Source organism: Cataglyphis hispanica, chromosome 16 (assembly GCF_021464435.1).
Source record: "Cataglyphis hispanica isolate Lineage 1 chromosome 16, ULB_Chis1_1.0, whole genome shotgun sequence".
Lineage (NCBI taxonomy): Eukaryota > Metazoa > Arthropoda > Insecta > Hymenoptera > Formicidae > Cataglyphis > Cataglyphis hispanica.
This window is the reverse complement of record NC_065969.1, coordinates 2,584,824-2,610,498: the sequence shown is the minus strand read 5'-3', so window position 1 is coordinate 2,610,498 and position 25,675 is coordinate 2,584,824. Positions and strand designations below refer to the sequence as shown.

At 34.3% G+C, this 25,675-nt stretch overlaps 3 protein-coding genes across 7 annotated transcripts; 2 read left to right on the top strand and 1 right to left on the bottom strand.

Annotated features, from left to right (window-relative positions):
* The first annotated feature begins 267 nt into the window (after window positions 1-267).
* On the top strand, window positions 268-4,188 carry LOC126855381 (putative uncharacterized protein DDB_G0282133). 4 transcript variants are annotated; one of them, XM_050602988.1, is made up of 8 exons: window positions 268-415; window positions 522-731; window positions 888-1,059; window positions 1,143-1,491; window positions 1,586-2,035; window positions 2,120-2,507; window positions 2,717-3,057; window positions 3,208-4,188. In XM_050602988.1, exons 1-8 carry the CDS (start codon window positions 281-283, stop codon window positions 3,344-3,346), a joined length of 2,184 nt encoding a protein of 727 aa, XP_050458945.1. In that variant the 5' UTR covers window positions 268-280; the 3' UTR covers window positions 3,347-4,188. The 4 variants fall into 4 exon arrangements, with proteins under 4 accessions (XP_050458945.1, XP_050458943.1, XP_050458946.1 ...); XM_050602986.1 differs by having other exon boundaries at window positions 1,128-1,491; XM_050602989.1 differs by having other exon boundaries at window positions 279-415; window positions 525-731.
* A 1,797-nt stretch (window positions 4,189-5,985) lies between these two features.
* LOC126855383 (protein fem-1 homolog B-like) lies at window positions 5,986-11,250 on the top strand. Its single transcript, XM_050602990.1, has 10 exons — window positions 5,986-6,550; window positions 7,425-7,602; window positions 7,700-7,917; window positions 8,045-8,385; window positions 8,468-8,628; window positions 8,720-9,024; window positions 9,368-9,597; window positions 9,679-9,795; window positions 9,870-9,976; window positions 10,075-11,250. The coding sequence occupies exons 1-10, from the start codon at window positions 6,404-6,406 to the stop codon at window positions 10,230-10,232; spliced, it is 1,962 nt and encodes a 653-aa protein (XP_050458947.1). The 5' UTR covers window positions 5,986-6,403; the 3' UTR covers window positions 10,233-11,250.
* LOC126855394 (protein decapentaplegic) lies at window positions 11,109-25,422 on the bottom strand. Of its 2 annotated transcripts, XM_050603012.1 has the most exons (4): window positions 25,046-25,422; window positions 23,634-24,772; window positions 18,496-18,944; window positions 11,109-14,521 (listed from the first exon to the last, which is right to left on the bottom strand). In XM_050603012.1, exons 3-4 carry the CDS (start codon window positions 18,908-18,910, stop codon window positions 13,668-13,670), a joined length of 1,269 nt encoding a protein of 422 aa, XP_050458969.1. In that variant the 5' UTR covers window positions 18,911-18,944; window positions 23,634-24,772; window positions 25,046-25,422; the 3' UTR covers window positions 11,109-13,667. The 2 variants fall into 2 exon arrangements, with proteins under 2 accessions (XP_050458969.1, XP_050458970.1); XM_050603013.1 differs by lacking the exon at window positions 25,046-25,422 and having other exon boundaries at window positions 23,634-24,974.
* Window positions 25,423-25,675: the final 253 nt, after the last annotated feature.

The window sequence follows — 25,675 nt, the reverse complement described above, 5'->3', positions numbered from 1 at the left end:
ATTCCGCTAAGAACTACGCAAATGTTAAAAGAGCAGTGTTCGAGAATTTATTTGTCTCCTTAATATATATCATTCGCAAAATTAAATCTGGTTGGAGTGTATCACGAAAGATGAACTGTCGGATAATAATAATTGCAATAACGTGTACTTTGGCACATGTTCAATAAAATATATTCTGCGCCATGATTCAACGAATATGAATTTTCGTATTTTATTGCGTTAATTTGCGACAGTATTTGATAAAGACTTGTTCGAGCCACAATTCTACGAGACGTAAACAATGGATGATGTAAATATCAATGAAATGTGTCTTGAAGAAGAGGTGATCGCAGATGGGGATGAATGGATAAAATTTAGCTGGATTAAACAAAGTGATGACAATGAAACTTCTCGTCAATCATTGGACGTGCATAAGGTAAAAACTCTACAACAATAATATTGATATATAGAACTCTTGGGATACTATGCACAAATAATATCAAAATATGTAAGTGAATAAAATGCTTGCCTTTTAATTTTAGAAGGATATAAATATTGAGACTGCACAGATAAACGATGATGATAATAAAGTCTTGTGTATGAATACAGAAGCAGATGATATATCTGATGGTATATCTATTATAACGGAAAGTGACACAGATACTATCAATACGAATATTCTTCAAATCAGTCAATTTAATGGTAACACATATAGGTTTCTTCGGATATTGGAAAAACAAATAAATAAACAGGTACTATAAATAATTACACTTATGCATATATATACATATACAGTATATATAAATTTTATTTTATTATTGATCTAACAATAAGATTATATTTTTTTTATTAATATTTTTCAAATATAATAAAATTTTATCTAAAACAAATTTTTTTTTTGTTTACAGACAAATATAAGAAATGTTCTTATGGCTTGTATAATTGGTATCATTATTGGTTTTATTCTTAGCCATTCTTTCATAGATTCCAAAGTCTGTCCAAACTCAAATGGTATTAATACTGAAAATCTTAAGACTGAAGTTCACAATATTGTTCATACTCTCAAAGGACTGACGGAAGGTAAAATAAAAATTTCGTGAAAAATCTTGATAAAATCTATTCCAATTTATTGCTTATATCTTAATTAGATTTCTCGTTTCTAGTGAAAACTATGCTAAATGAAATTAAAACTCATACTGCAGTTGATAAGAAAATTATGGAGCACTTTAGAGATCAGTTTTCTAAGATAGATACTGTGAATAAAATGAGTAATAAGCCTATTATTATATCAGAATCTTTCAATTTTGATCCATATTCATTGAATCAAGTGTCTCAACTTCAAATGTCTCTACATGCATTATCATCATTGGCATTTATTTATGATAACAATAGTTTGTTGAAAAATGAAATAAATGAGACACTGGATATTGTGAATAATACAAAAGCATTTTATGAAAACTTGATATTATTAAATAACAATACACAAAATGAGTACAATTCTTTTGCCTTGAAGTAAGTATTAATATAATAAAATACACAAGAGGTTTCTTATTTTTAAATTACAAATTATTGTATATTTATATTATTGCATTATTGCATATTTCAGAATTTTGCAACATGATAGCAACAAAATACATATTACTTCTAAGTTACTTCTCTCAAACTTGATAGAAAGAATAAGCAAGATAACATTAAACGTGTACAATAAATATACTAAAGAAAAACACAAATTAATTAAAAAATTGTGTGATTTGAAAAGTATATTGCCTGATGATGAATTTTTGAAACAATTAACAACAAATAATCAGCTTTTTAAAAATTATGACAAATCTTGTCTTTCAAATTATTCATCAAAAAAATTGAATACAAAAATATTTGAAAAAAAAAATACAAAGATAAAAAATATAAAGGAGCAAGTCAGAGAAACTGATAATACAGTAGTTAAAGCAAAATATGATAAAGAGAATAGCCAGAAAATTTATAATGTTAATAAAAAGGGCTCTTTAAAAAATGAAAGAACTAAGAAATTGAATGAATACAATTATACTATTACAAAGTAAGTAATAACATATTTAATCTTCTTTTATTCTTGTATTATAATTTTTATTGTATGTATTTAAATTATTGTATTATATATCAGGTTTTTCCAAAATGCCAGTGATAAAATACATAATATTTCTCAGCTACTTTCCTCAGAATTGATAGAAAATAAAAGGGAAATGTTAAATAAGGATATATATACTAATAAATATAATGAGGTGAAACACAGATGGATAAAAAATAAGTGCCATAAGGATAGTAGCAAATTTTTAGAACGATCAACAGAAAATAATGAAGAAAACAATAAAGAATCAATTAATTTGTGTGTAAGAGAGAATAATTATTTACAATCAATTGAAATACAAAAAGACGACATGTTAAAGAATAATTTTGATAATATTTTAATACAATCGTGGAAAGACATGTGCCCACTTTCAACCAACTCTTGTTCAAAATTCAATATACCCACATTGCCCACCACATCAAGTGTAAGTCATAAATCTATATAAATTTTTGATTTTTTACAGACTTCAAATTAAAAAGAGAGAGAAAAAGGAAGGGAAAGAATATAAAGATTTTAATATGTGTATAATATATAAAGATAGTAAATATATTTATAGAAAGATTTAGAGACATTATACATAGCATGCACACAGTTTCAAGTTACATATAAATACAAATTGTATATTTTTTTTAGTGTAAAACAGAGAATTCTATTGTTAATTCTAACAACGAACATGATGCAAATAGCAAAGAATCTGTATTGGATTATGAAAATTCTACAAAAGTTTTATTTAGAAAGAGTAAACCAAAACAAAAAGACTACTCTAGATCGAGTGATTCCTCCGAAAAGGTTTTTAATAATGATGGTAAAAATATTAAAGAAAAAAAGAAGATATTCACTCAAAATAAAATTAAAAATCCTATGTCTGAGACTAATAATTATCATAAATCTAAAGAGTCTTCATTTAAGAGCCGCATAACAAAGCAAGATAACCAGGATTATAGAAATACGAATTGGCAGAGTGATAATAAAAGGTATTAATTATTTGAGAAATCAGATTTAAGAAGCAAATAATATAGATATAATATTTCTGAAAGTGTGTTTACTATACTTAAAATACTGCTTCTATCTAATGCACTTATTAGTACAATATCTTTAACAAATAATATTTTTCATTTTCGCAGATTTTATAGGCGTAAAAAGCAATGGCAGCGCGGCGATTCGGATTGGTACTTTCGACGAGTATTTTCTCGTAGAAAAGCGCGAAGACATGCGGAAGATATATACCAATGGAATACCAAACTATGGAACAAATATCGGTGAAATGTATATTGTTGAAATGTAGACATAGATGAATTTATAAATGTTTAGAATATTTTTGTGCATGCAAGTTTTTTTATATGATGTTCTGTATAGCAATTTGATATAGTTTTATTAATCTTTAAATATTTCTGAAATATCTAAATGATACAATATTTTTGGATAAAAAATTATGTGTATCATACTTCATAAAAAAAAAAGACAAAATTAAGTAAAAATACTAAAAATATAATAAAATGCACTTGATGTATATTGTGATAAAATGGTTGTATAGTATCAGTATATCAATTATATATTGCAGTATTAAAATCTTTACTACAATGTGATATAACATATAATACGTGAAATAATTTTGCATCAAAATAGTTATAATTTTGTATCTCTTGTTAGTGTTTGAATCTCATTTAGTCATTAGACATTTAAAAATAACATAGATAAAATTTCTATCAAATTCGCGATGTGACAATTTGTGCTCATCAAGAATATTTAATCATGATAATGATGCTGTGTGTGATTTGTACTAAGTAGTCACCGAAAAAAACGGTGCTTTCTCAAAGCCATATTTTTTTGCAGCAAAGTTATTTTAACCAAAGCCACGCTTAGATATAGTCGATTAAAAAAAAAAAAAAAAAAAAGATTTTGCAGCTTTAAGAATATAAGATAAATATAGATAAATAAAAAAAAAGATGAATAGAATTTACATTTTCATAATATATATTTATTTAATTAGAATAGTTATTGTAATAGTTTATACAAAAATAAAATATAACTAGCTTAATATCTTTTGTAAGAATATATGTGTATAAAGAATGTAAATTGTAACAAGAGATATATGATAAAAGTTTTATTTACTGTACTCTTTCTACTGGACTTCTTTACAAGAGATTCATTTTTAATTACATAGCTATATATAATATAATTATATATGTATATTATTATTATATACATAATATTGTACATATTAATAATAATGTTAAATTATATTAAAATTATGATATATGTTATATAAAATATGTTACATTAATATGTATTATCAATACACATTTATATACACATATTATGTATATGTGTATATAAATGTGATTGATATATATATATATATATATATATATATATATATATATATATACATATATATATATATATAATTTTATTTAAAAAATTAAATTTTACGTGAAAAGATTCACATGAAATATTTACCACGTTAAGTTCTTCCTGAGAATATACATGATTAATAATAATAATTAATATTGCAATCATGTTGAATTTACTAGAAACAAAATAAAACATATGCAAATAATAAGTTTTCGTCGTAATTAAGAATAGCATAAAAATAATTATACAATTTTTACTTGCGTAATATCCTGGGTTCTGTAAAATATAAAATTTCGTATAATATATATGAAAGCTTTTTAAATAAATTTATCAAAAATATTTTAAATATTTAAACGTTATTTTAAAGCACATTAAAAGTATATTAAACAGAAAAACTGTTCCAAAGTAGAATAATTATATTATTATAAAAATTTTATATTAATAATTATTATTAATAATAATAATACAAAACTTTATGTCATTTTTATATTTAATGGTTTGTGAAGAATTAAATAGTGTCAAAATTTTGTATACATTTAAATTGATTTATTACATAAATTATTTTTATTATTTATACTATAAATGATCTCTATATTATATTCTAATACGCATTATTATATTTATATTTTCAAAAATAAGCATCTCAAAAAAATTTTGATTACATTTGTAGCGTAAAAATAGTTATTATTTATTAATATTTACCAGTTTGTTTTAAGTTGAATATTATCCATTCAGCTTCGTTAAGCTTTCTATCAGAACTATTTGTAAAATCTAAAATATGCACACTTCCCATATCTGACATATTTAACCAAATGTCAGGTAAGGTATTGTTAAAATTGAGATCTGCTCGCGTAGTATACGTTAAAGATATATTCCAATCATTTGATGTATTAACAATTTCTAGTGTTATATTTTGAAAACCACCAGGATTCCGTGTTACGTTCAAGATGGGATAATGCTTCTGCTTGATCCAAGGATCCATTTGTTTTGTTATATTAAATTCTTTAAATGGAAAGTTAATAATTAAAACTTCTTCGAAATTGACAAAACACGGTTAAAATTATATAATAATTATAATAATTATATAAAAGAATATAAAGGATATAAAAGAAAATCTTAATCTAATTAAGCATTATAAAACTAAAGGCGATGCACACACATAAAGCATATTTTATATTAGCTATATAAATATTTATCTCAAGAGAAAGAGAAAAAAAATAGCGAGTTTTTTTTTAATTTAAGGATAGAAAAAGAATAGAAAAAATAAAAAGAAAGTAAAAGAGAGAAAGATCATCACAGTCTTGCTTCTCTTTCTCTCATTCGCGTGAAATTCGCAGCAGCGGATTCGCGCGACCGTAGTTTCTACGGTCGCGCGAATCTCCGCTGCAAATTTCGGTAATGACAGATGCCGTCGTTATCATCAGCTGATTTCGTTTGCGCGAAATGACCAATCAGCGCGGACTTCGAAGCAATCGTCATCAATTGTAGGTTGTCACATATGCGTATATATTCACCGAGAAACTAGGATGGAGGTGGAGATTTCGTTATTTCGGACGCAAGCGAAACGACGGAATCGCGAAAGATGAATGAATTATTTGCCGAATCCGATGCTCTTCCCTAAGTGACACGCGCGATCGTATGCGTTAGGATACCGTGACTCTCAGTCCGAGATTGAAGAAGAAAACGTATATATAGGTGTACGCGGCGCAAAAACTTTGCTTTGTGCTTGATTATTTTTGCAACGGATTCGCTATATTTTTGCGTGCAACGCGCTCTTAAAATAGAGCACGACGACGACGACGTGGCGGTGGCGGCGGCGGCGTGCGTTGTATTTTTCGCACGTTCAACAAAGAGCGAGGAACATGACTTTTGAGGTTACCACGATTCACGGTGGTTTCAGCTGATTCGCGAATATATTTTCTACTCTCGTCGAGATCACGCTCCGGAGGAGGCCCTTCATCGACGATGGACACCGCATTCGAGTTAATAGACGAGCCCCAGCAGGCGCTCATCCAACGGATTTATTATTCCGCCAGGGACGGGATGGCGATCGCTCTTTATACTCTGCTGAGTAATAAATCTGACGCCGACGTCAATCACCTGATTAACCAGGTAAATCTTGCGTCACGAGTGAACTACTCTAATCACTCGTGGAAAATGTGTATTTTTTTTTCTTTTTTTTCATCAATTAGTCGTCGTTAATTTTAAATGTCACTTGGTGACAATGCTCGATTGATGATGGATAGATATACACACACACACATATTGCAATATTGTTTGCAATACTTCTTTGTTCTTCTTTGTTAGAATTGCAGAATATGTCACAATTTCTGACTTCATTTATAATTATATAGTTTTCAATATATAAAATAAAATTCTAATTATAGTTTTTAATATAACATTTATTGATCAGAGAAACTATGTGTCAGCTGGTTAAATTTGTGTATTTAATTTTACAGCAATTAATTATTTTGATACAATTCAAGTTTGTAGAATACTATGTTGTTACACACACACACACACACACACACACACACACACACACACATATACATATATATATATATATATATATATATATATATATATATATATACTAATTGTGACACTGATTCCTATGCACAAGTTGTGGCACATTTACAAAGAATTATTCAGGACAACTTGCAACATGTGTTTAGATATATATAGATATAGATGTTATTTATAATAACATAGAGATCTGTTTTTTATAAATTATTTTTATATATATGATGAGAACAGTGTTATATATATATTTTATATTGTTGTTAATTTTGCAAATTTTTTTTTGTGCTATATAATGCTATGTAAAATTCTTAAATATGTTATAATTTGACATATAAATATACATCATATATAAGCTTTTCTTATGGATAGAATTACTTGTAATATTTAATTATTTTATTTATAATTATTCAGAAAATGTAAAGCGTAATCTCTAAAACAATATTTGGATTTATATTTACAGAAAGTTCTAGAAGACGAAGGACAAAGATGTACTCCTTTAATAATAGCCGCACGTTATGGGCATAATAAAGTAGTTAGAATGTTACTTGAAAAGTTTAAACCTGATTTAGAGCAGGAAGGTACAGTAAAATTTAATGGATATGTTATTGAGGGAGCCAGTGCACTTTGGGCTGCTGCAGGTAACAGCCTCACAGAATAATATAAGAAAAATACTAAAAAAAATAATAAAAAAATAATAAAAAATTCTGTTACATTATAGTAAAATGTCAATTGCAGGTGCGGGACATTTAAGTGTTCTTAAAACTCTCGTAAAAGCGGGCGCAAACGTCAACCATCCAACGAAAACTAATTCTACCCCACTTCGAGCGGCATGTTTTAATGGACGTTTGGATATTGTTAAATATTTGATTGATCATCAAGCAGATATAAATATTCCTAATACATTCAACAACACTTGTCTCATGATAGCATCGTACAAAGGACATCTTGATATTGTGAGCAGATTTATTTATTTATTATAATTTATATAAATTTGTTATATATATATAAATTATGTCAAAAATTGTTTACATGAATTTAATTAAACTTTTGACATCAAAATTTCTTCATACTGCGATTCAGGTTAATTTTCTATTAGACAAAGGAGCAGATCCTAACAAGAAAGCATTTTGTGGAGCGACGGCGTTGCATTTTGCCGCCGAATGCGGACATAGTAACATTGTTCGTGAATTATTAAAATATGGAACGAAAATGACAAAGAATGTGAGTGGCATGACACCTTTAATAACGGCAGCCGAGCGAACACGCGCGGAAGTCGTCGAATATTTAGTACAAAGAGAAGAAGTGACAAAGAAGGAAATAATAGACGCTTATGAGCTACTAGGAGCATCTTATGCTAATGATAAAGATAATTATTGTCTAACTAAGGCATATAAGTACCTGTATAAGGCAATGGAGTTAAGGTAAAAAAAATATTTTTATTTTACTACAGACTCTTTTGTACCTATTTTATTATATATATTATTTTTCTTATGTGTCCCCTAGGTATAGTGATACTAATAATATTGTATATAAGCAACTAGGTTCTACCGTAAAAGCATATGAGAATTGGAAGGAATGTGAAACACTTGAGAAATTAGAAAGCATTAAAGACAATCCCAATGCCATACATATGGAATCGCTTGTTATTCGGGAAAGAATTTTGGGTAGATATACGTTTTTGATATTTTTGTTAAAGTGCAACTATGTATGTAATATGTGCTTTTTAGATGCTTTTTTTATTTTTTTGTTTATTAGGTGTTCATAATCCAGAACTGCCACATCCTATAGTATTCAGAGGCGCTATATTTGCGGACAACGCCAGATTTGACAGATGCATAGATTTGTGGTTGCATGCTTTGAAACTGAGACAGCTCAATGATATATCCATTGTGACAGATCTTCTTCGATTTGCTCAAGTTTTTTCACAAATGATACATGTTGGTGTCGATTTAGATTTCTCTCAGGTGATAAATGTATTGGAGGCAAGCATAACAGAATTGAATAGAAACAAAATTAAAATTCAAAATCCAGATTCCAAGGATGACATTGATCAATGTGTTGTAAGTTTGATGAAAAGGACTTTGATTTCTTTGAGTTATATTTTAATATAATCCAATATACAGCGTGCTTTCGCGTGTCTCTGATGTATCTACACTTATTCATTTCATTTTCTGTAGTATTCAAAAAACGTATCTTTTCATTTATTGCATGATCCTGTTACAGAATCTGTTGTATCGATACTTGCGCAGAAAACGAAAACGAAGATTGGATAGAGTATTAATAAAGATGCCGACGCTGAATAACATATCGCATATCTTTAATGTACGCGCGACTGTATATTGGATTATTACATGACAAATAGAAAAGTATATCTCTACATATTTAAAAATAATATCTGCATAGGAAGAAATGGAATCAAATATTACAACGACTCTATATATTTTAACGATTTTGACGAAACTTATGACGCTTAATGGAAACAGATGCGACGAGTCGGATTTGAGACAGGCGTACCATTTGGTGCATAAATTATGTGCGTTACAGATTTGCCTGAAAGACGGGCAAACCTTATTACATCTTGCTGTGAATGCCGAAACTCCCGTCGACGATTTTCATACGAATGATGTCTGCAAGTATGTAAAAAAATATAAAATATTAAAAGAATATCGGCAAGATAAGGATCTATTAAATAAAATTATCTGCTTGATTTTCAGATTTCCATGCGCGGCTACAGCGAAATTATTGATTCGTTGCGGTGCTGATGTAAATGCTATGGATAATGAAAGAAACACACCGCTCCATATTATCGTTGGTTATAATAAAGCAATAAGGTATGTTATATTAAAATTGCTATATACGGATTCATTTTTGTGTATATTCGATAATTTTTAAATATCTTTTTCAGTGATTTTGCGACTTTACACTCAATTATAATAGATCTTATAGAAGCTGGAGCACATATGGATACTGTAAATAATGGGGGACGTACACCATACGATGTAGTTACCACGGGTAGATTTACAGATCTTATTTATCTCGATTTAAGTTAACAGACTTTATAACAGTGTTTTCACATGAACCTGTTGGCCGATACTCAATTTCTATTTCAGGTGTAGCTAAAATAATATTACGAACTCAGACCAAATTATCCTTAACATGTATGGCTGCCAAGGCAATCAAAGCTTACAATCTACCCTATTATGGTAACGTTCCACGTTCGCTCGAAAGTTTTATAGAATTGCACGGACCTGGGCTGAATCAGAGCTGACGAGTCTCCGACTTCGTCACAAGGAGAATCGAAGTTTTCTTGTGTAAAAAGTATGCAATATTTTATAATATTCTTGTACAATCGATTTCCTCTATTCTATGATTTTCCCTCAACTTCTATTTCCGTTCTATAATAGATGCGCAAAATAAAAATATTGCGTTCTCTGTTTTTCACTGGCTTTTTTATGTGATTTCGGCAAGTATAGGTTGTAAGAAAGCAATGCAAAAGGAAAATCCTAATTTAGAGAAAAATAGCCGGCTTAATATAAAAGAAAATCTAGGATGGTGAATCGCAGAATAGAGAAAATGAACTCTACATATATAATATTAAATATATATCCAAAGTTTTGAAATTCTATATATCGTGTATATACATATATATACACACTATAATATGAAATATTATACGTAAATTCGAAATGATGTCTTGCAAAAGACATTCTCTCTTTCTAATGTAGGATATATATATATATATATATATATATATATATATATATATATACATTTTATTATACAAAATTGAATAAGAATTGTCATACAATTTGTGAAAACTGTCCTTTTACAGTATGCTGATACTACGTGTTTAAAATTGTCTTTTTATATTAAATATATTATAAACGTGATAAATAGCTACATAATCGTAACGAAATGTTCAAATAAGCGGGCATTGTGCATTAAAATTTTGCTCTCTCGTTTTCACTAATTTTAACTATAATTACTGTGATAAATATAAAATCAAACTGAAACATACATCTTTAAAACTATAGTCAGTTTATATCGTTTGCGAATTTTTTGTGCGCTAAATTCAAGTTTATATATTATTGCTTATTTAGAAAAGATGCACAAGACAATCTGAGATAGGTAAAATGTACATTCGTTTGTGGTTGCCGTATTATAAATTTATTTAATATTTACACATGCATTCTCTGTATACAACTGTGGAACACTAGGAAAATAATGGTAAAATATAAGAATATACATACGCACAAAATACTCTTTACAGCATATTATTTACACAATGTTTACAGACTCTCGTTTATTTTATACCTATCTTACACATTTTACATAACGGCGCTCGCCTTATCGATAACACTTCTGTACAAATATACACGTGTGTTCAAAAATATCTTTTGGCAAAAGAGAAAGAAGCAAAATAAATAGTAATCCTTAAGCAGGTACAATTTATATTCATGGCGGCAAGTATTTTACCGTATGTAGATGTACATTCGCTCGCGCGTCTTTGTGTTATATTGAAGAAAGAGAATGCACACACTTTGTGTTAGTCGTGAAAAATCGAACACGTCGATTTACATGTTCGATTTGCTGTCCTTAGTCCTTCAAAGTTTAAATTTTTACGGCAATTGTTACAGACGTTAATTAATTCAACGATTGCGGGGAAGATACGCGTATTCGTACATGCACGTATGTACATTTACACGCGACGAACGCCATTTCCGGTTTCAAAACGCAACGTTAACATTAGTGATATCTTACCGCGCGTGTAAAGAAGTTTCTACATCGCTATGAAAAGTTAAATCGATATCAGTCAATCATATATTTCTCTGACACGTGAAATTTTTCATTACTTACTTAATGAAGTGTTATAATGTCTTTCGCAGTGATTAGCGATGAATGATCTTTGCCGACAAATAGTGAAATCACTTGTGTTTTCTATCATGCTATCATGCACACTATCATTTATTTCATTTTCGCGAAATTTAATCGAAATGTCTAAAAAAAATGATTAGATGATCAATTTGCAATACGCAAGTACGTATAAAAAAGATTAAAATACCAACGCTTGTATATGTTTTTCGTCACTCGGCACACAGCTTTCGTCTTATTAATAATACATTAGAATTAAGCGATTGCTTTGTCGCCACAACACTTTGAGAGTTCGTATAATTAAAGTCATAGATGTGTGGAATATTGAGTTTTTCGCGAAATAGATTCTCGTGTTTACAATAAATTTAAATTCATTTCAAATACTTGAAGAAAGCAAACTAACGATAAAACGCTTCTATTCAAAGTTCATGGATGCGTCGCTGTGTTTTTCTCGATGATCCCTCTGATCAGCAACGCGCCTAATAATAAAGAGACATACAATGAAACGCATTCCATGAATTCTATTTCTGATTCGCGAATTAAGTATGCTCCGTCCGTTTGTCTCTCGCGCATACGAATGTAATCGCGTGATCCGTGTACCAAACATAATTTCTTTCATTTCACAATTGTTCTCTAAAACTATGTATTTGCTGACATAATCGAATGAAAAAATTCGAATGCGATAGAAAAGAGCCTGATTATTAATTCAGAGAATATTAAGTCAGAGAATAATCAGTGCGCCGCTGAGAAGCTTTACAAAATTTCGCGAACAATTGAGAAAGTATGAGAACCGCTGATAAGAAATATGCCAGAACGAGGAATGCAGTAAAATTATACACATGTAGACACTTTAAAGATACTCATTGTTACTCGTGTCTTTCGCGCCACAGAGATTCGAACGATGCGGAGATTGGGCGGATGTTAATTTGCAAAATTGTACCTCTCGATCACATCGCCTTTTAGGAGAGTCAGTCCTCCCATCATTTTCTCAATTGAATCTGGCTTACAACCCGGTAGCCACTCTTATTATCGCGTTCTCAATAAACTGTACTCTATTATCAAGAAACTCCACCGTTCTATCGCAATTGTCGGTTCTGCGCAATTCGCAGCTGAATATAATTGATGATTAAAAGCAATCCCAATTGCTTCCTTCTCGATCAACACGCATTCTTTGATTCAATTACTTTAATCATCACTCCGAGTTGATTTTGTTAATGAAAGTTTAATCAAACGCTGAATTCCAGAATTATAAGATCTCTATCAGTATCTATTGAATGAGCTATCTCAATTACGCAGTAAAAGTTAGTTTTTATATCCGATTATCTCGTAAGCGAATCTCTCATTTGGATTCACGCGATGACTTGGATAAATTATGAATTTTTAAAAATTATTTCTCCAATATGATATGAATTCTGCAAAAGTTTTTTCAGCACTGTCATCGAATAGCGATACGTACCATTTACTCTTATTTTACCGTCATTTGCCACGTCTATCAATGGATTATTTTGACATTTATTATATGCACTATTCTCGTTTATAATTCTTTCTCTTTTTAGTATAAACAATTTACACCGTCTATCGGCTCGCAGCATGTATCATTCTTATTTGATGCGTCCGTCAAATAGCTGCGACGAGCGCTGTCAGTCCGGGACTTAAGTAACGCACGGAATAAATATCTTTGTTCTTTTTCGTTCCTTCCGCCTCCGCGCGCGATATCTCACGTCGGCGATCTCTCTCTCTCTCTCTCTCTTTCTTTCGAGCTTTACGAACCTTTTGAAACGAATATGACCTCTCCGTTTGTCTCGCCGATTGTAAAAGCAATCGTAGAGTCTCAGCGGCAGCCGCATCCGAGGACCGCCATATCCTGGTAATTCTTCAGCACTACTTTATTCTCTTCGTCCAGATAAAGCATCGATATCGAGCTGAGCGCGGTCGGCACGCAACACGCCTTCGGCACCATGCTCGGCTTGGTCGAGTAAACGAGCGTCTGCACGATCGCGTGATTCGTCGAGTTCAGATGGTCCGCCAGAGGAAACGGGCAATCACCGTGGCAGTAGAAGGCGTCGTATCCGGGCGGCGCGACGATCCAGTCGTTCCACCCGACATCCGCGAAGTCCACGTAAAGCGGATGCCGCCGGCAATTCTCCCGGCCGTCCTTCCGCCGATTCTTCCGCAATGCCGCTCGTCTGGCACGCCGGTCCATTATCCGTTCCGCGGACGCCATCTCGTAGTGGCCGTCGTCCATGTACGTGAAGAGCATCGGCCGCTTCACGACCCACGCGTCCTTGTGCTCGTCGACACCCCGTTTCAGCCGCACGTGTTCACGCGTGCGCGCGTGCACGCCGGTCACGTGGATCAGCAATCCGTGATTGTCACGGTGGTTCCACAGCCACCTCTCCACAGCCGGATGTACGTCCAGGCTTATCGTTGCATTCTTCGTCATATCAATCACCTTGCTGTCAATCAGCCGTAACATCGGCTTGCTGTGACCCTTCACACCGGGCCGTACTATATCGTACACCAACACTCGGCCATGCTTATCAGATTTGTCCTCGATGTCCGGCACCGCAACGCGCGACAGGCTCAATTGTGCCGCCTGTAACGTTTCGGTAGGGGGTATCCTGCTTAGATTGAAGGACAGCCGGAAGCGATTCGGAGATGTGAACTTGTCATCCACCTTGCTCTCTGGAAAGAGATGATAAATACATTATTATATAGATATATTCAAAGTTGAGAGACATATATGAGAGACATATATGATGGCATATATAGTTCGCGCGCGTGAACCGATTTAGTTATAAATTAATCAAATTAAAAAATATAAGTACATATTATACGATACAATGTGATAAACTCTCCTCTTTCTGTGACTTCAAAAATCGAATTTTAATCTAATTAAAGAAGAAATGAGAATTCTCTCAATTCTTTAATGTCGAAGCAAAGAAAATTGATTCAACATACGAAGCAGACCGTCGCAAAATAAAATTCAGATGTTTTCCAGCTTTTTAAAACAGTTTTTAAGACATCTCATAGGTCGCAATCGAATTAAAAATAAATCACCGGTTTTGCAAGAAGGCTGCTCGTAAATTCAAAGGAGGTGATTCTCTAAATTTCCTTCTTGTTATATTTGTCAGAGACCATGCGTTTAGTGTCTTACGACATTTATAAATTAATAAGGAGTGCCATCGGAATAATTTTCACGTGACCTACGCAAACATATATCTTACGAGATGCGTAATTTAACTTATGCGCTTCGCCGAAAATAGCTAATATAAAATTGAATGCACGTAAGATGACGCAATTGTGTTCCTCGAACGACTCGAAAACAGTGGATTGCAGTCGCAGTTTGTGTAATACGTATGTAAATTTCGTAAGAGAGCCGATGTGTTCCTAACACACACTCATATATGCATACATATATCACTGCGTGTCGAGTTTACTATTGTAGATTCTAGCAATTTCTGTCGGGAAGCAAAGCGAATAGCAGAAATGTTAAAGAGTTTCTTATATATTAAAGCTTTTGTACAATTTAATCTAAATTTCTAAATTAATAATTTTCTACACATACGAAAAAAAAAAATCAACAAATTCAATAATTTACAATTATGTTGGATTTTATATCAAAAGTATTTTTATAATATAATGTACATTAGCAAATATTCACAATATTAATTACTATTTCCAGAATATTAATTATTATTTATAATTTAACGTTTTCGATTCCCGCATCCCTCTGATTTTATAGATCATATAATGCCGCAAGAAATTTCTTCAACTTTAATTATGTCAGATTTTAATTTTTCCATCTATTTTTTCCAGACATATTGAATTATATAAACGTCATCTACAAATTTAATGTGATTATACAAGGCTTCGATGGCTCGAAAAATTTTAAACTCAATTTATATGAAATGTCACCTCTAATTAAAAAGTTTCTATTAAAATCAATATTATTTCAATGAGTTCAAATTTCGATTTTACCAGAAATATTTTATATACATAATTATTGAAAGAAATAAAACATCATTGAAGTATAAAATTATTCAAGAATAAAATTCAGGCTGACAACGTCAGTTCTCGTATTCTCGGCTTCCAATTTAAAGCGATGCGTTTCATCGAGCACGTATAGCCTTCATCGCGAAACACGATAAACACCTTCGTCAGGATGAACGCCTTTGTTAAGAAACCATCAGGCTCTTCGCGATACGGCCAGCCACTTTCCATTACGCATCCTTCTTAAATTGCTCTTAGCACTTTCTCCATACGTTATGTCATCCCCCTGAGTGCTTCATCTAGCACTTTAGTAGCGCGGAATTGTCTCGGAATATAAGCGAAGCCATTCTCGCCGCAGAGGGTCGGAATGCCTTGGATCCATCCAAGCCCAACTCACATCCGGATGTGAATCATTTGAAACGGAAGATGGACCTCCCGAGAGCGAGAAAGGTAACGACGGCTGTCCGAGAGGTCCCTCGGCATTCCAAGGTGGTATCATCATCAGGCCGATAGCGTACCCACGAGCGAGATAGAGCGAGTAAGGAGCTGACTCTTTTTTTTTCCCTTTTTTGTCGAAGGACCCCACGGCACGCTTTCAACGATCACCGTGGCCGAAGGGTCCTTTGTCGGTTAAAACCATGAAATCATTCGGATGCCATTCTTTCTCTCTTCACGCGGGAGGCGAGTCGCGCAAACACACAACGCATTATGTCTATTGAATTTGTGGAAGGAACTCACTCTGTCTAAGAAATTTTAGTTATTAATATTTTTAATGAAATTTGATATTTTAATATTATAAAATATTAATATTTTAATGTTATAAAATTAATATGACCTTTTTTAATTATACAAATTATTTTATATATATATATATATATATATATATATATATATATATATATTTATATATATTTTTAATTTTAATTTTTAAAATACTTTGGCAAAAAAACTGATAGTTCTACAATTTACACTCTTCCCTTTAAATATGTGTGTGTGTGAAATTTTATTAGGAAATTATTTCCTAATACAAAGCAATTTAAAATAAACTTTTTAATAGTTTATTTAACTACTTTACTGCCAATTACGCTAATTACGCTAAGTATGTTTAAGATAAACTTATAATTTATGGAATAAAATGTCTCCTCCGAATTACATGTCGACATCTTGATCACAATACTTGCTATTATTTATATAAAAGAATGAATAATTTAAGAAAAGTTTGATATATATATATATATATATATATATATATATATATATATATATATATAAGATTGGTTAATCGTACGAGAATTATAGATGATCGTAATGTATCGCAAAAGTATTGGTATGTAAGAAAATGTACGGAGATATTAAATCGGCAAAGCGCAAGTCGTATGGAAATTTGTCATGTACGTTTACCGAGGACGTAGAATGACGATTGATAACGGACGCAATTGCATTCCACATATTTACTACTGCACTTTCACTGAGAGTCGAAAGAGTCGCCAACCTGTTTTCGAGAATTACGAATCCCAACTTGTTAGTTCTTAACATCGTTCAATGATTCACGATTCGCGAAAAATGTACGGTAAAGTCTTTTATTTTATTATACAGGGTTAATCCTGTGTGTATATATCATCGTTTTGAGAAATATTAAAACAACGTTAATTCAAAAAGAAGTGAGATAGACATAAGATTGATATATCATGATCTCTAGCTCGAGAAACTATTCTGTCATCATATAAAATATATTAAAGAATTTGAGTTTTTATAATCTCATTACGTGCAATTATAATATTGCTCATTTATCATCGAAGGAGTTTGTTTATATATTAATGATCGATACATGAATATTGACGGAATAAATTTAATCCTTTTGTAATATTATTCCATTGTCCCTCGAAAAAATTATACTTTCAGGTGAACGCTAAACCATGAAAAGCCAAAAGGAACGATCAAAAACATCATTTATCTTATTGAATCCTCTTGAGCAAAGTATGGCTTTTACACATGTATGTTTATATAAGAATCATAACTGCATTTTTGAAATATACACGTATAATGCGTGTGCGAGTTCAGGGTGTCTATTCAAATCGCGTGGAAAAATTCGCTGAGAATTCTCTGATCTTGCATGTATTTTTTTTCAAAATTTTAATAAAATATTAGAGAATCTTTTAATGCAATTTTTAAAAATATCTTTTTAAAAAAGGCCTTTTTATTGGCTTGCCAATGAGATATTGTGTGCGTTTTCTAATGTTAAAAATAAAGAGCCATTTAAGCAAATCAATGAATTATATTATTAATAATAATTAAAAATAAGTTAATAAATTAAACACACACAATTAATCAATATTTTGCTGAGATATTAGATTTATAAGTATATATTTAATTTATAATAATTATTCTTAATGCATATAATTCAAAATTTGTGATCAATCAATGGATTATCAATTGCTTGCAATATAAAAATAAAATTATCAAAGAAAAAATTTTAAACAATTCCTGAATATTAATTGAATACTATTGAAATTCCATAAAAATTCTCTGAATATTCTAGATAAAAAAGAAATCTGAGAATTCCAGTTTTTTCCAAAGAATAGACAGCTTGGATTTGTTTCTTTACCTTCTCGTACTTCCTCTTGATTCGTACCGATTAACAGAAATTATAAAGAGCCGACACTCACCGACATGTGGAAACGAGCGAATGGTGTTGGCCGATCGCGCATGAATGCCCGGTTTCGCGATGTCCGCGATGCCGATCATATTTTGACGGGCCTGGAGCTTTTTCAGGGAGTCCGGGACGTGCGTCGAGCCCTGCGGTTTGGGTCTCTTCTTGAAGCCCAGGAGGGAGAGCAGGCTGGCCTCCATCCCGGCAATCACCTGCTCGCGATTCACCGCACTTAAGTGATGCGACGACAATGAAGATGATGATGAAGATGAGGATGAAGATGATGGTGATGATGATGATGACGACGACGATGACGACACAGACGTGTTCGTGTCAATGCGTAGGCCCGCTTCTGTGTTAGCATTCGCACTTGCTAGCAGCAAGGTGACTGCTGCCACGAGCACTAATCTTAGCAGCGGCGACATGCGCATCGTGACGTCGTCACTCACTTGACGCGTTACCTCCCTGAAAATACAAATAAAAAGAACATTAGAAGGATTTTGATTAAACAGCGAGCAATAAATATTTGCTGCAGAACGATTGTATATTCAAAGTATATTCTTAACATTTTTGTACAAAAGTATATCTTACATTGAAAGGAAGAAAAGGAGAGAAACTTGTTCAATAATAATCTTAAACTATTATCACATACGTAATTGAGAATGATAAATTTACATGATTATGTAACGAGATTTATTAATTTAAATTATACATAATTGCTTACTATTTTCCTGTTTATAAATTTCGTGGTTTTGCAACGAAATTAGCGATGTAAATATCCTTAGAATTGTAAGAGGTGTAAATAATTAATACGATACGGTTTCAACACAACGGCACAACTGCCTCGAGTATCTTCTACCAGCTGGGCTTCTACGGGGGGGTCACGGAAGGTACTGAAGAAGGCATCTTTTACCTAGGAGGGCGATAGTAGAACTGAGGAGTTCATTAAGTAATGTGACCAGGTTGAAAGAATTTGTGGAAGGGATGGACAACCATTTTCAGAGATAAATCATAATCCCCTGAGAAGCGATGCATCCTGTACTTGAAAGTAATCGCATTGCAATGAATCGGTGCAATCTAAATAAACTCACTTTTCTTTCTCAGGTATTTTCGATCGATTTACTTCACGAAAAAAAATATTTTTTTAATACTTAAACACTACAACATTATTAAAGAAATTGAGACATTAATGTTAGGATACAATGAATACAACTTTTCGAAAGTATCCTCGGTAAATTCTTAATAAAAGCGCGCTAAAATTACGATAACAAATCTTATCAAGCCGTCTTTTTCCCGACTGCTTTTTTTTGAACAAGAGCGATTATTTAGTTTTCTCGCTTCCTTTCTCGAAGTTCACCTGCTATCGGAAATTTTAGTTAGCGAGGCGCTGCATAATTTCTCTGACTCGGCAGAAGAGGCGAGATCTTTCAGAAGGCTCTGATTCGATTGGTCAACGGTTCCTAGGCCCGCCAATGAATGTTGAGGGTTTCGTCGAACAGGCTCTGTTTCAAAGTAATCGCTTTCTCTTAGTCTCGATTGAGTGTTTTTTCTTCACAATCTTATATATGGTGATTTGAAAATATCCTCGAAGCTGTTCGACACGGATTAGATAAGCAAGCATGATGACAAGTATAGAGACGGCAAGATTGTGTATAAGAGAGATATTTTTTACATAATATATATTATTTAAAGTCCCTTAACGCGTTATCAAAATAACCGGATGATACATTCAAGACACCATATATATAGTCGATTAAATTAAAGTTTAATTGAAAATGCACCTCCAATTGTATTTGATTATTTACTGGATTTAATAATTTGTATACTCTATAATTTTCATTCTTCTTAGAGAGTAATAAAACTGCGAATGCAAAAAAGATGATAAAACATATTATTAAAGATATTATATTGTAGATACTTCAATAAGTATAGCCTGCTAAAGAATCGATAATGACTCGATGAACTGACAAGACAAGATTTAATGATAGTAATAGTATGTAAATGTACGTAATATTAGTATCTATTTAATAATGCAAAATTTTTTCTAGCGATTTTTCACGCGATTGAAGATTGATAAATGATAAACTCAGAAAAGATATGAATATTAATCTCGAATTAGTAATGAGAACGTATATAGATAAAATTCGCTGAAAAACACTGGAACTTTCCACTATTAGAAAATCTTGTCAGGAGTTATAAATTCGGATCTGAAGATTTACAATAGATTTAAATGTTATATTTAAGCAAATTGCCTCTATCAATTATATTATTTTAATTGAATCGCCTGTGACATACGTGACGTAACGCATGCAGTTTGTCTCCTCTGAAAAAGGATCGCGAGTCGCGCTCAAACGTCAAAGCCCGAGAAGATCTTATATGCGATTATTACGAACGATATAGGATATATCTCAAAGGATCAATCCAATACAATTTATTGTGTCGTGACATACTTGCTACGTGCATTAACGGTAGCTGTTCCGTAGAGTTTCCGGGTGCGGGCGGACGAAACTGGTTTTATCCAGCGGCTTTAAACGCGCGTTTCTCAAAGGCGTTAATGTATTTATGCGCAGCATTATCGATGGACGTTATAAACGGATATGTGTATTTCCGCCGTCCTCGACTTTCGATTTCGTTCAATGCTAAAACGCTAAGATCGGCGGATGAGTCTCTTGCTATTACGCTAAAATATCAAATAAAATCGCACATCCGAGAGATGCGTGAGAAGTGCCAGATGATGAGGAGAGAAAACAAACCTCTCTTTTGTTGTTGTACCGAGAAAAGATCCTTTTTAAATATAGAATGACAGTAGCCATTGAGCGGAAAATTATAAATAAAATAAAAGAGATAATTAATAAAAATTAAAATACATAAAGTTAGATTATTTTTCTTTAAATATATCTACTTTTCTCTTTGTAATTATTAAAGAAAATATTATAATAAAGTAAAGCACTTTATGTCAAATAAAAATTGAATTTAAAGTATCGAAAACACACAGTATTATAAACTCGACATTGTTAAGAAATCGCGTTTTGATTACAGATGTTGATCGTGTAATTTTTATGTAAAGAAAAGTGCAGGAAGACCGAAACAAACATTTAGTGTTAATTAAACAGGGAAAGAAGCGATTTAATGGAAATGTTCTAACGATAAATAAAGTTCAATACAAGAACATGAGAAGCATTTGAGTAAATTATGATATATAATGAAGGCATTAAGAAGATTATTGGCAAAATATCGCTTTTCTCGTAATTGATCGCGATATATTTTCCTCTTCTTAGTTTTATATAAAACAGGCACACAAATTTGCGTCGAGTTCTCGGTATTCGTGCACATTCGGTATTCTCATTAATAGCGACACTACACGATAATAATACTTTTCTGAGAAACTTTAAATATAATATTATTTTATAAAGTACAGGAGAAAAACATCCTTTACATTTTTTAACATTTTTATCATTTGTATTTGTTTTTCCAAAATAGAAAGGTCTTAACGGTTTAGAAAAATCTTATAAATACTGCTAATTTAAAAAGAAAAAGAAATCTCATGCTTTTTCTTAGCTATTGAATTCTTTGAACGATCAAATTTGTAAATAAGTCTATAATAAGCTATTTATTTACTAATTAATATTTATCTTATCATCATTAATTACATTGTAATATTCGAGATACAAATTTTACCGATTTCAATTTTAATGTTTTTCATCGTCAATCTCATCATCCTCTCTTCCACGCATCTCTTGTAACATCACACATATTCAATGCTATTTCTGACAATAATCTATTGAGAGAAGAAGTAAAGACAACGGCAAGAGAACCGTTATCTCCAATAATGCAAGGTCGCAACATTGAAGATCAACCCAACATACAATTCCGATTACGCGAGTCTTCCGACTCATAGATGACAGCGGGATACAATATGGTGGTTCGTTCGGTAAAGAATCCAGCCCGTTCAAAGGGGGGCCTCGTCCCTCGTGCGGCCCTGGCAGCACCAAGAGAGAATGCAGAGACGGGGAAGAAAGGTTGGTGGGACCAGAGCCAAGCTGTCTGCTGCTGCCGCCGCCGCCGCGCAGCCTCCCTCTCACTGTTGGACCAACCGCCTATGTCGGAGCACTCGCGGCTCTCTCTCTCTCTCTCTCTTTCGTGCGCATTAAGTAATACATATGTACATATGTATAGAGAGATCCTTTCTTCGAGCGCGCATAGCCTGTCTTTCAAGGACAGATGAATTCTACCGATGGATACGCACTCGCGCGTGAAAAAAGGCTCGGTCACGCTTGCATTCCTCCCGGTGCATTATGGTATATCGGAGCGTACGCAAAAGTATATATCTCCTCTCGTTGGATAAACACACTCGTGAGCGAGCGTCGTCTCCCGGTCGACCACCATCGGTGCGATAGATTAGAGCGAGTCCCTCTCTCTCTCTCTCTCTCTCCCTTCCAGGGGAGAGGGAGCCAGGTATGCGGAGATCACAGAGGAAAATATCTCGTCCGCGAGATCGTTTTCGAGTGAGACCACCCGGCGTGGAATCTTTCTGATCCCACCGGAACCTCCGCGGACGATCGTTTCTTAACGATCCGTCGATTCTTCGTAGGCGATCTCGTGGAATGAATCCGCGGGAAACCGGCGTTGTTCTCTCTACCTGGAAACAACATCCAATGCGAGGAGCGGTGGATTTGCATTCGCGGGCGCGGGCGCGCGCGCGCGAGAGCTGCCAGCGCGCCGCATTCCAGCGTCGCGCTGGAATATACAAGGATAAGGTCGTGCCGCGGTGCTCCGAGAGTCACCATCATCGCCGAGCGAGTACGTAGGCGCGTCATCGTCTAAAATAATCGGGTCCGGGGAAGGGAGCGCGGCGGAGCTCGCGCCGGCGACAATGAGCAGCAACAGCAACCGCCACCGCAGTTGAGGAAGAAGTGGGTCGGTGCGAGTAGAGCGGGGTGAGGGACGAGAGCGCGAGATCGGAAAGAAAGGAAATAGAAGAAGGAATCTCGCGGTCGCGAAGCAGAAAGAGAGAGAGAGACAAACATAGCGAGCAGAAAAAATACAGAGATAGATAGATAGATAGAGAGAGAGAGAAAGAGAGAGAGAGAAGGAGAGACGAGCATGTAGACAGATAGAGAGAGAGATGGATAGAAAAATTGTTTTGTTGCTCACCAAACTAATCCCGTGTCCCTAGTTCGAGCAGCCACGGCATCTCAACGGGGCCTCCCCCCTTTCACAACTGCACCACCACGTAATCTCACCACTGGCACCACACGCGCGCGCGCGCGCGCGGCTCACACGCAAAAACCAGGAGGGCACTCTCCGGTGTTCGTCGATGGTCCAGCTGAAGAGAAAAAGACAGAGAAAGAGAAGAAAGAAGGGGAGGAAGGGAAGAAAGAAGGGAAGGGGCGAGTCGTTTGTCCGAGTGTGGGAAAACGATGGCGACGACGTCGACGACGAGGTGGACGACGACGACGACGGCGACGAGGTGGACGATGACGGCGGCAGCGATGACGGATTCTCGGCCGTTCGCTCAAAATCCGTGCTCCTTGTCCGACAACGACTGTTGTTCCTCGTAATGACTGCGCTCTCCTCCACGGCACCATATACGGCCTCGCGGCCGGGCGTCTGGCCCCGATGGGCAGGAGGCACGTTGATCTTCTTGTCAATTCAGGCGATCATAACGAGCGTGAGAGCGTGAGTACACCGAGAGTACACCGTAATGTCTCTCTCTCTCTCTCTCTCTCTCTCTCTCCTCGTCGTTGCTCCGTGACGAGGCGGGGAGAGAGGAGAAAGAAGGGAGGAATACGTGGGCCCTTCTTCGTGTACACCTGCGCGAGCTATCAACAGGTCCTAGCGCGCGGAATCTGGCTTCGCCGAGTTCCACCGCTGATGCGTACGTATATATATAAGCGAGACGTATCCTCCTGGTCGCGGTGCTGGTTCCTCCTAGGTTCTTCTTCCGATTCTTTCACGCCGATCGCGAGGCACGCGGCACTTTCGATTAGGCGATAGGGCACTGTTCTCGTTTCTTCCACGACGACGAACATGTCACGATGTCCAAGAGCCCTCTTCCCACGATAATCGTGCTGTGACGAGAGAGCGAACGAGGGTTTAAGCAAGGCCGCGCGTCGAACGTGTGCGCACCGGACCCCGTTCCAGCGCGCTCCATTCTACTGGCCCCTTCCTTCTCCGCTACCAGGGGGGAAGCCCCCTCCCACTTGCTCGCCCCGATCCGCCAGGACCGCCGCGTCGATGCTCGCCATCCCGATGCATTCCATTCGCGTGCGGGCTCCTCTTCCTCTTCGATCCTGCGTTAAAAAGCATTTGTCGCGTGATCTCAGCATCCACAGTCTTATCGATATCGATTTTCTCCTATTTTTCAAAAGATTTTTATTCTTTTATCTTTTAATATACTTCTTATTTTAATATTCTCATACATTAACTATATACAATAAAATATACAAAAAATATATGCATTGACATGGCATATATTTCTCTTACGTACCTTACATCACATTCCGGATTAATAAAATGATTAAAATATTATATCGGATAAAAAAAAAAGACGTAAAATTAATTACCTTCGAATATAACTTTTGTGATGACATAGAGTGGCGTCGGCCACTTCAAAAAGTCGGTTTCCGTCAAAGGGGGAAATGGAAGACCCCGCCGAGTCCCTTTCGGGGACATCATGCAGCGTCCGTTCCTGTGCATATCTCTTCGTCCTCATTGCTCTCGCTGGACCAATATTAGTTATCTCTTTCTCTCTTTCTATCTCTCTCTCTCTCGCTCGCGCATTCTCGGACTCGCTTCACCAGCCAGTCTGCCGCTGCTGTGTTTCCCCTCTCTCCTTCACCCCCTCCCCCCCTCTCCACCTCCTACCCGCCGTTGCCCCATCTCCTTCTCCCTGCTCCGTTAATCCTGCTTTTCACTCACTTGCCTGCGAGTGGTCCCCAGCCCTATATTCCGTTGTTCGTTCTTTGATTCTCTACCTTCCCGGGACGGTAGTCCCATATCAGATTTTAAGATCTGTGGAAAAATTTTAGGCTTTAACGATATCACTCACAAAATTGGCCATTACGCGACATAAAGGATTTTACTCTCTATATATATCGTGAAACATATACATGTTAATTGAATATCGTCGGAGAGACGTCTTTTTGCGATACTATTAATTAGCTTTAATTTCTTATAATTACCTCATGATTATT

What these genes read in the sequence shown, in the direction of transcription:
- LOC126855381 (XM_050602986.1), top strand. Translation starts at nt 281, where the DNA reads ATGGATGATGTAAATATCAATGAAATGTGTCTTGAAGAAGAGGTGATC. An exon ending in CATTGCCCACCACATCAAGT is followed by an intron (nt 2,508 to 2,716) that starts GTAAGTCATAAA and finishes TATTTTTTTTAG; the next exon opens with TGTAAAACAGAGAATTCTAT. An exon ending in TGGCAGAGTGATAATAAAAG is followed by an intron (nt 3,058 to 3,207) that starts GTATTAATTATT and finishes TCATTTTCGCAG; the next exon opens with ATTTTATAGGCGTAAAAAGC.
- LOC126855383 (XM_050602990.1), top strand. Translation starts at nt 6,404, where the DNA reads ATGGACACCGCATTCGAGTTAATAGACGAGCCCCAGCAGGCGCTCATC. An exon ending in ACAAAGGACATCTTGATATT is followed by an intron (nt 7,918 to 8,044) that starts GTGAGCAGATTT and finishes ACTGCGATTCAG; the next exon opens with GTTAATTTTCTATTAGACAA. An exon ending in GGTTATAATAAAGCAATAAG is followed by an intron (nt 9,796 to 9,869) that starts GTATGTTATATT and finishes TATCTTTTTCAG; the next exon opens with TGATTTTGCGACTTTACACT.
- LOC126855394 (XM_050603012.1), bottom strand. Translation starts at nt 18,910, where the DNA reads ATGCGCATGTCGCCGCTGCTAAGATTAGTGCTCGTGGCAGCAGTCACC. An exon ending in TCGCTCGTTTCCACATGTCG is followed by an intron (nt 14,522 to 18,495) that starts GTGAGTGTCGGC and finishes ATCTCTTTCCAG; the next exon opens with AGAGCAAGGTGGATGACAAG.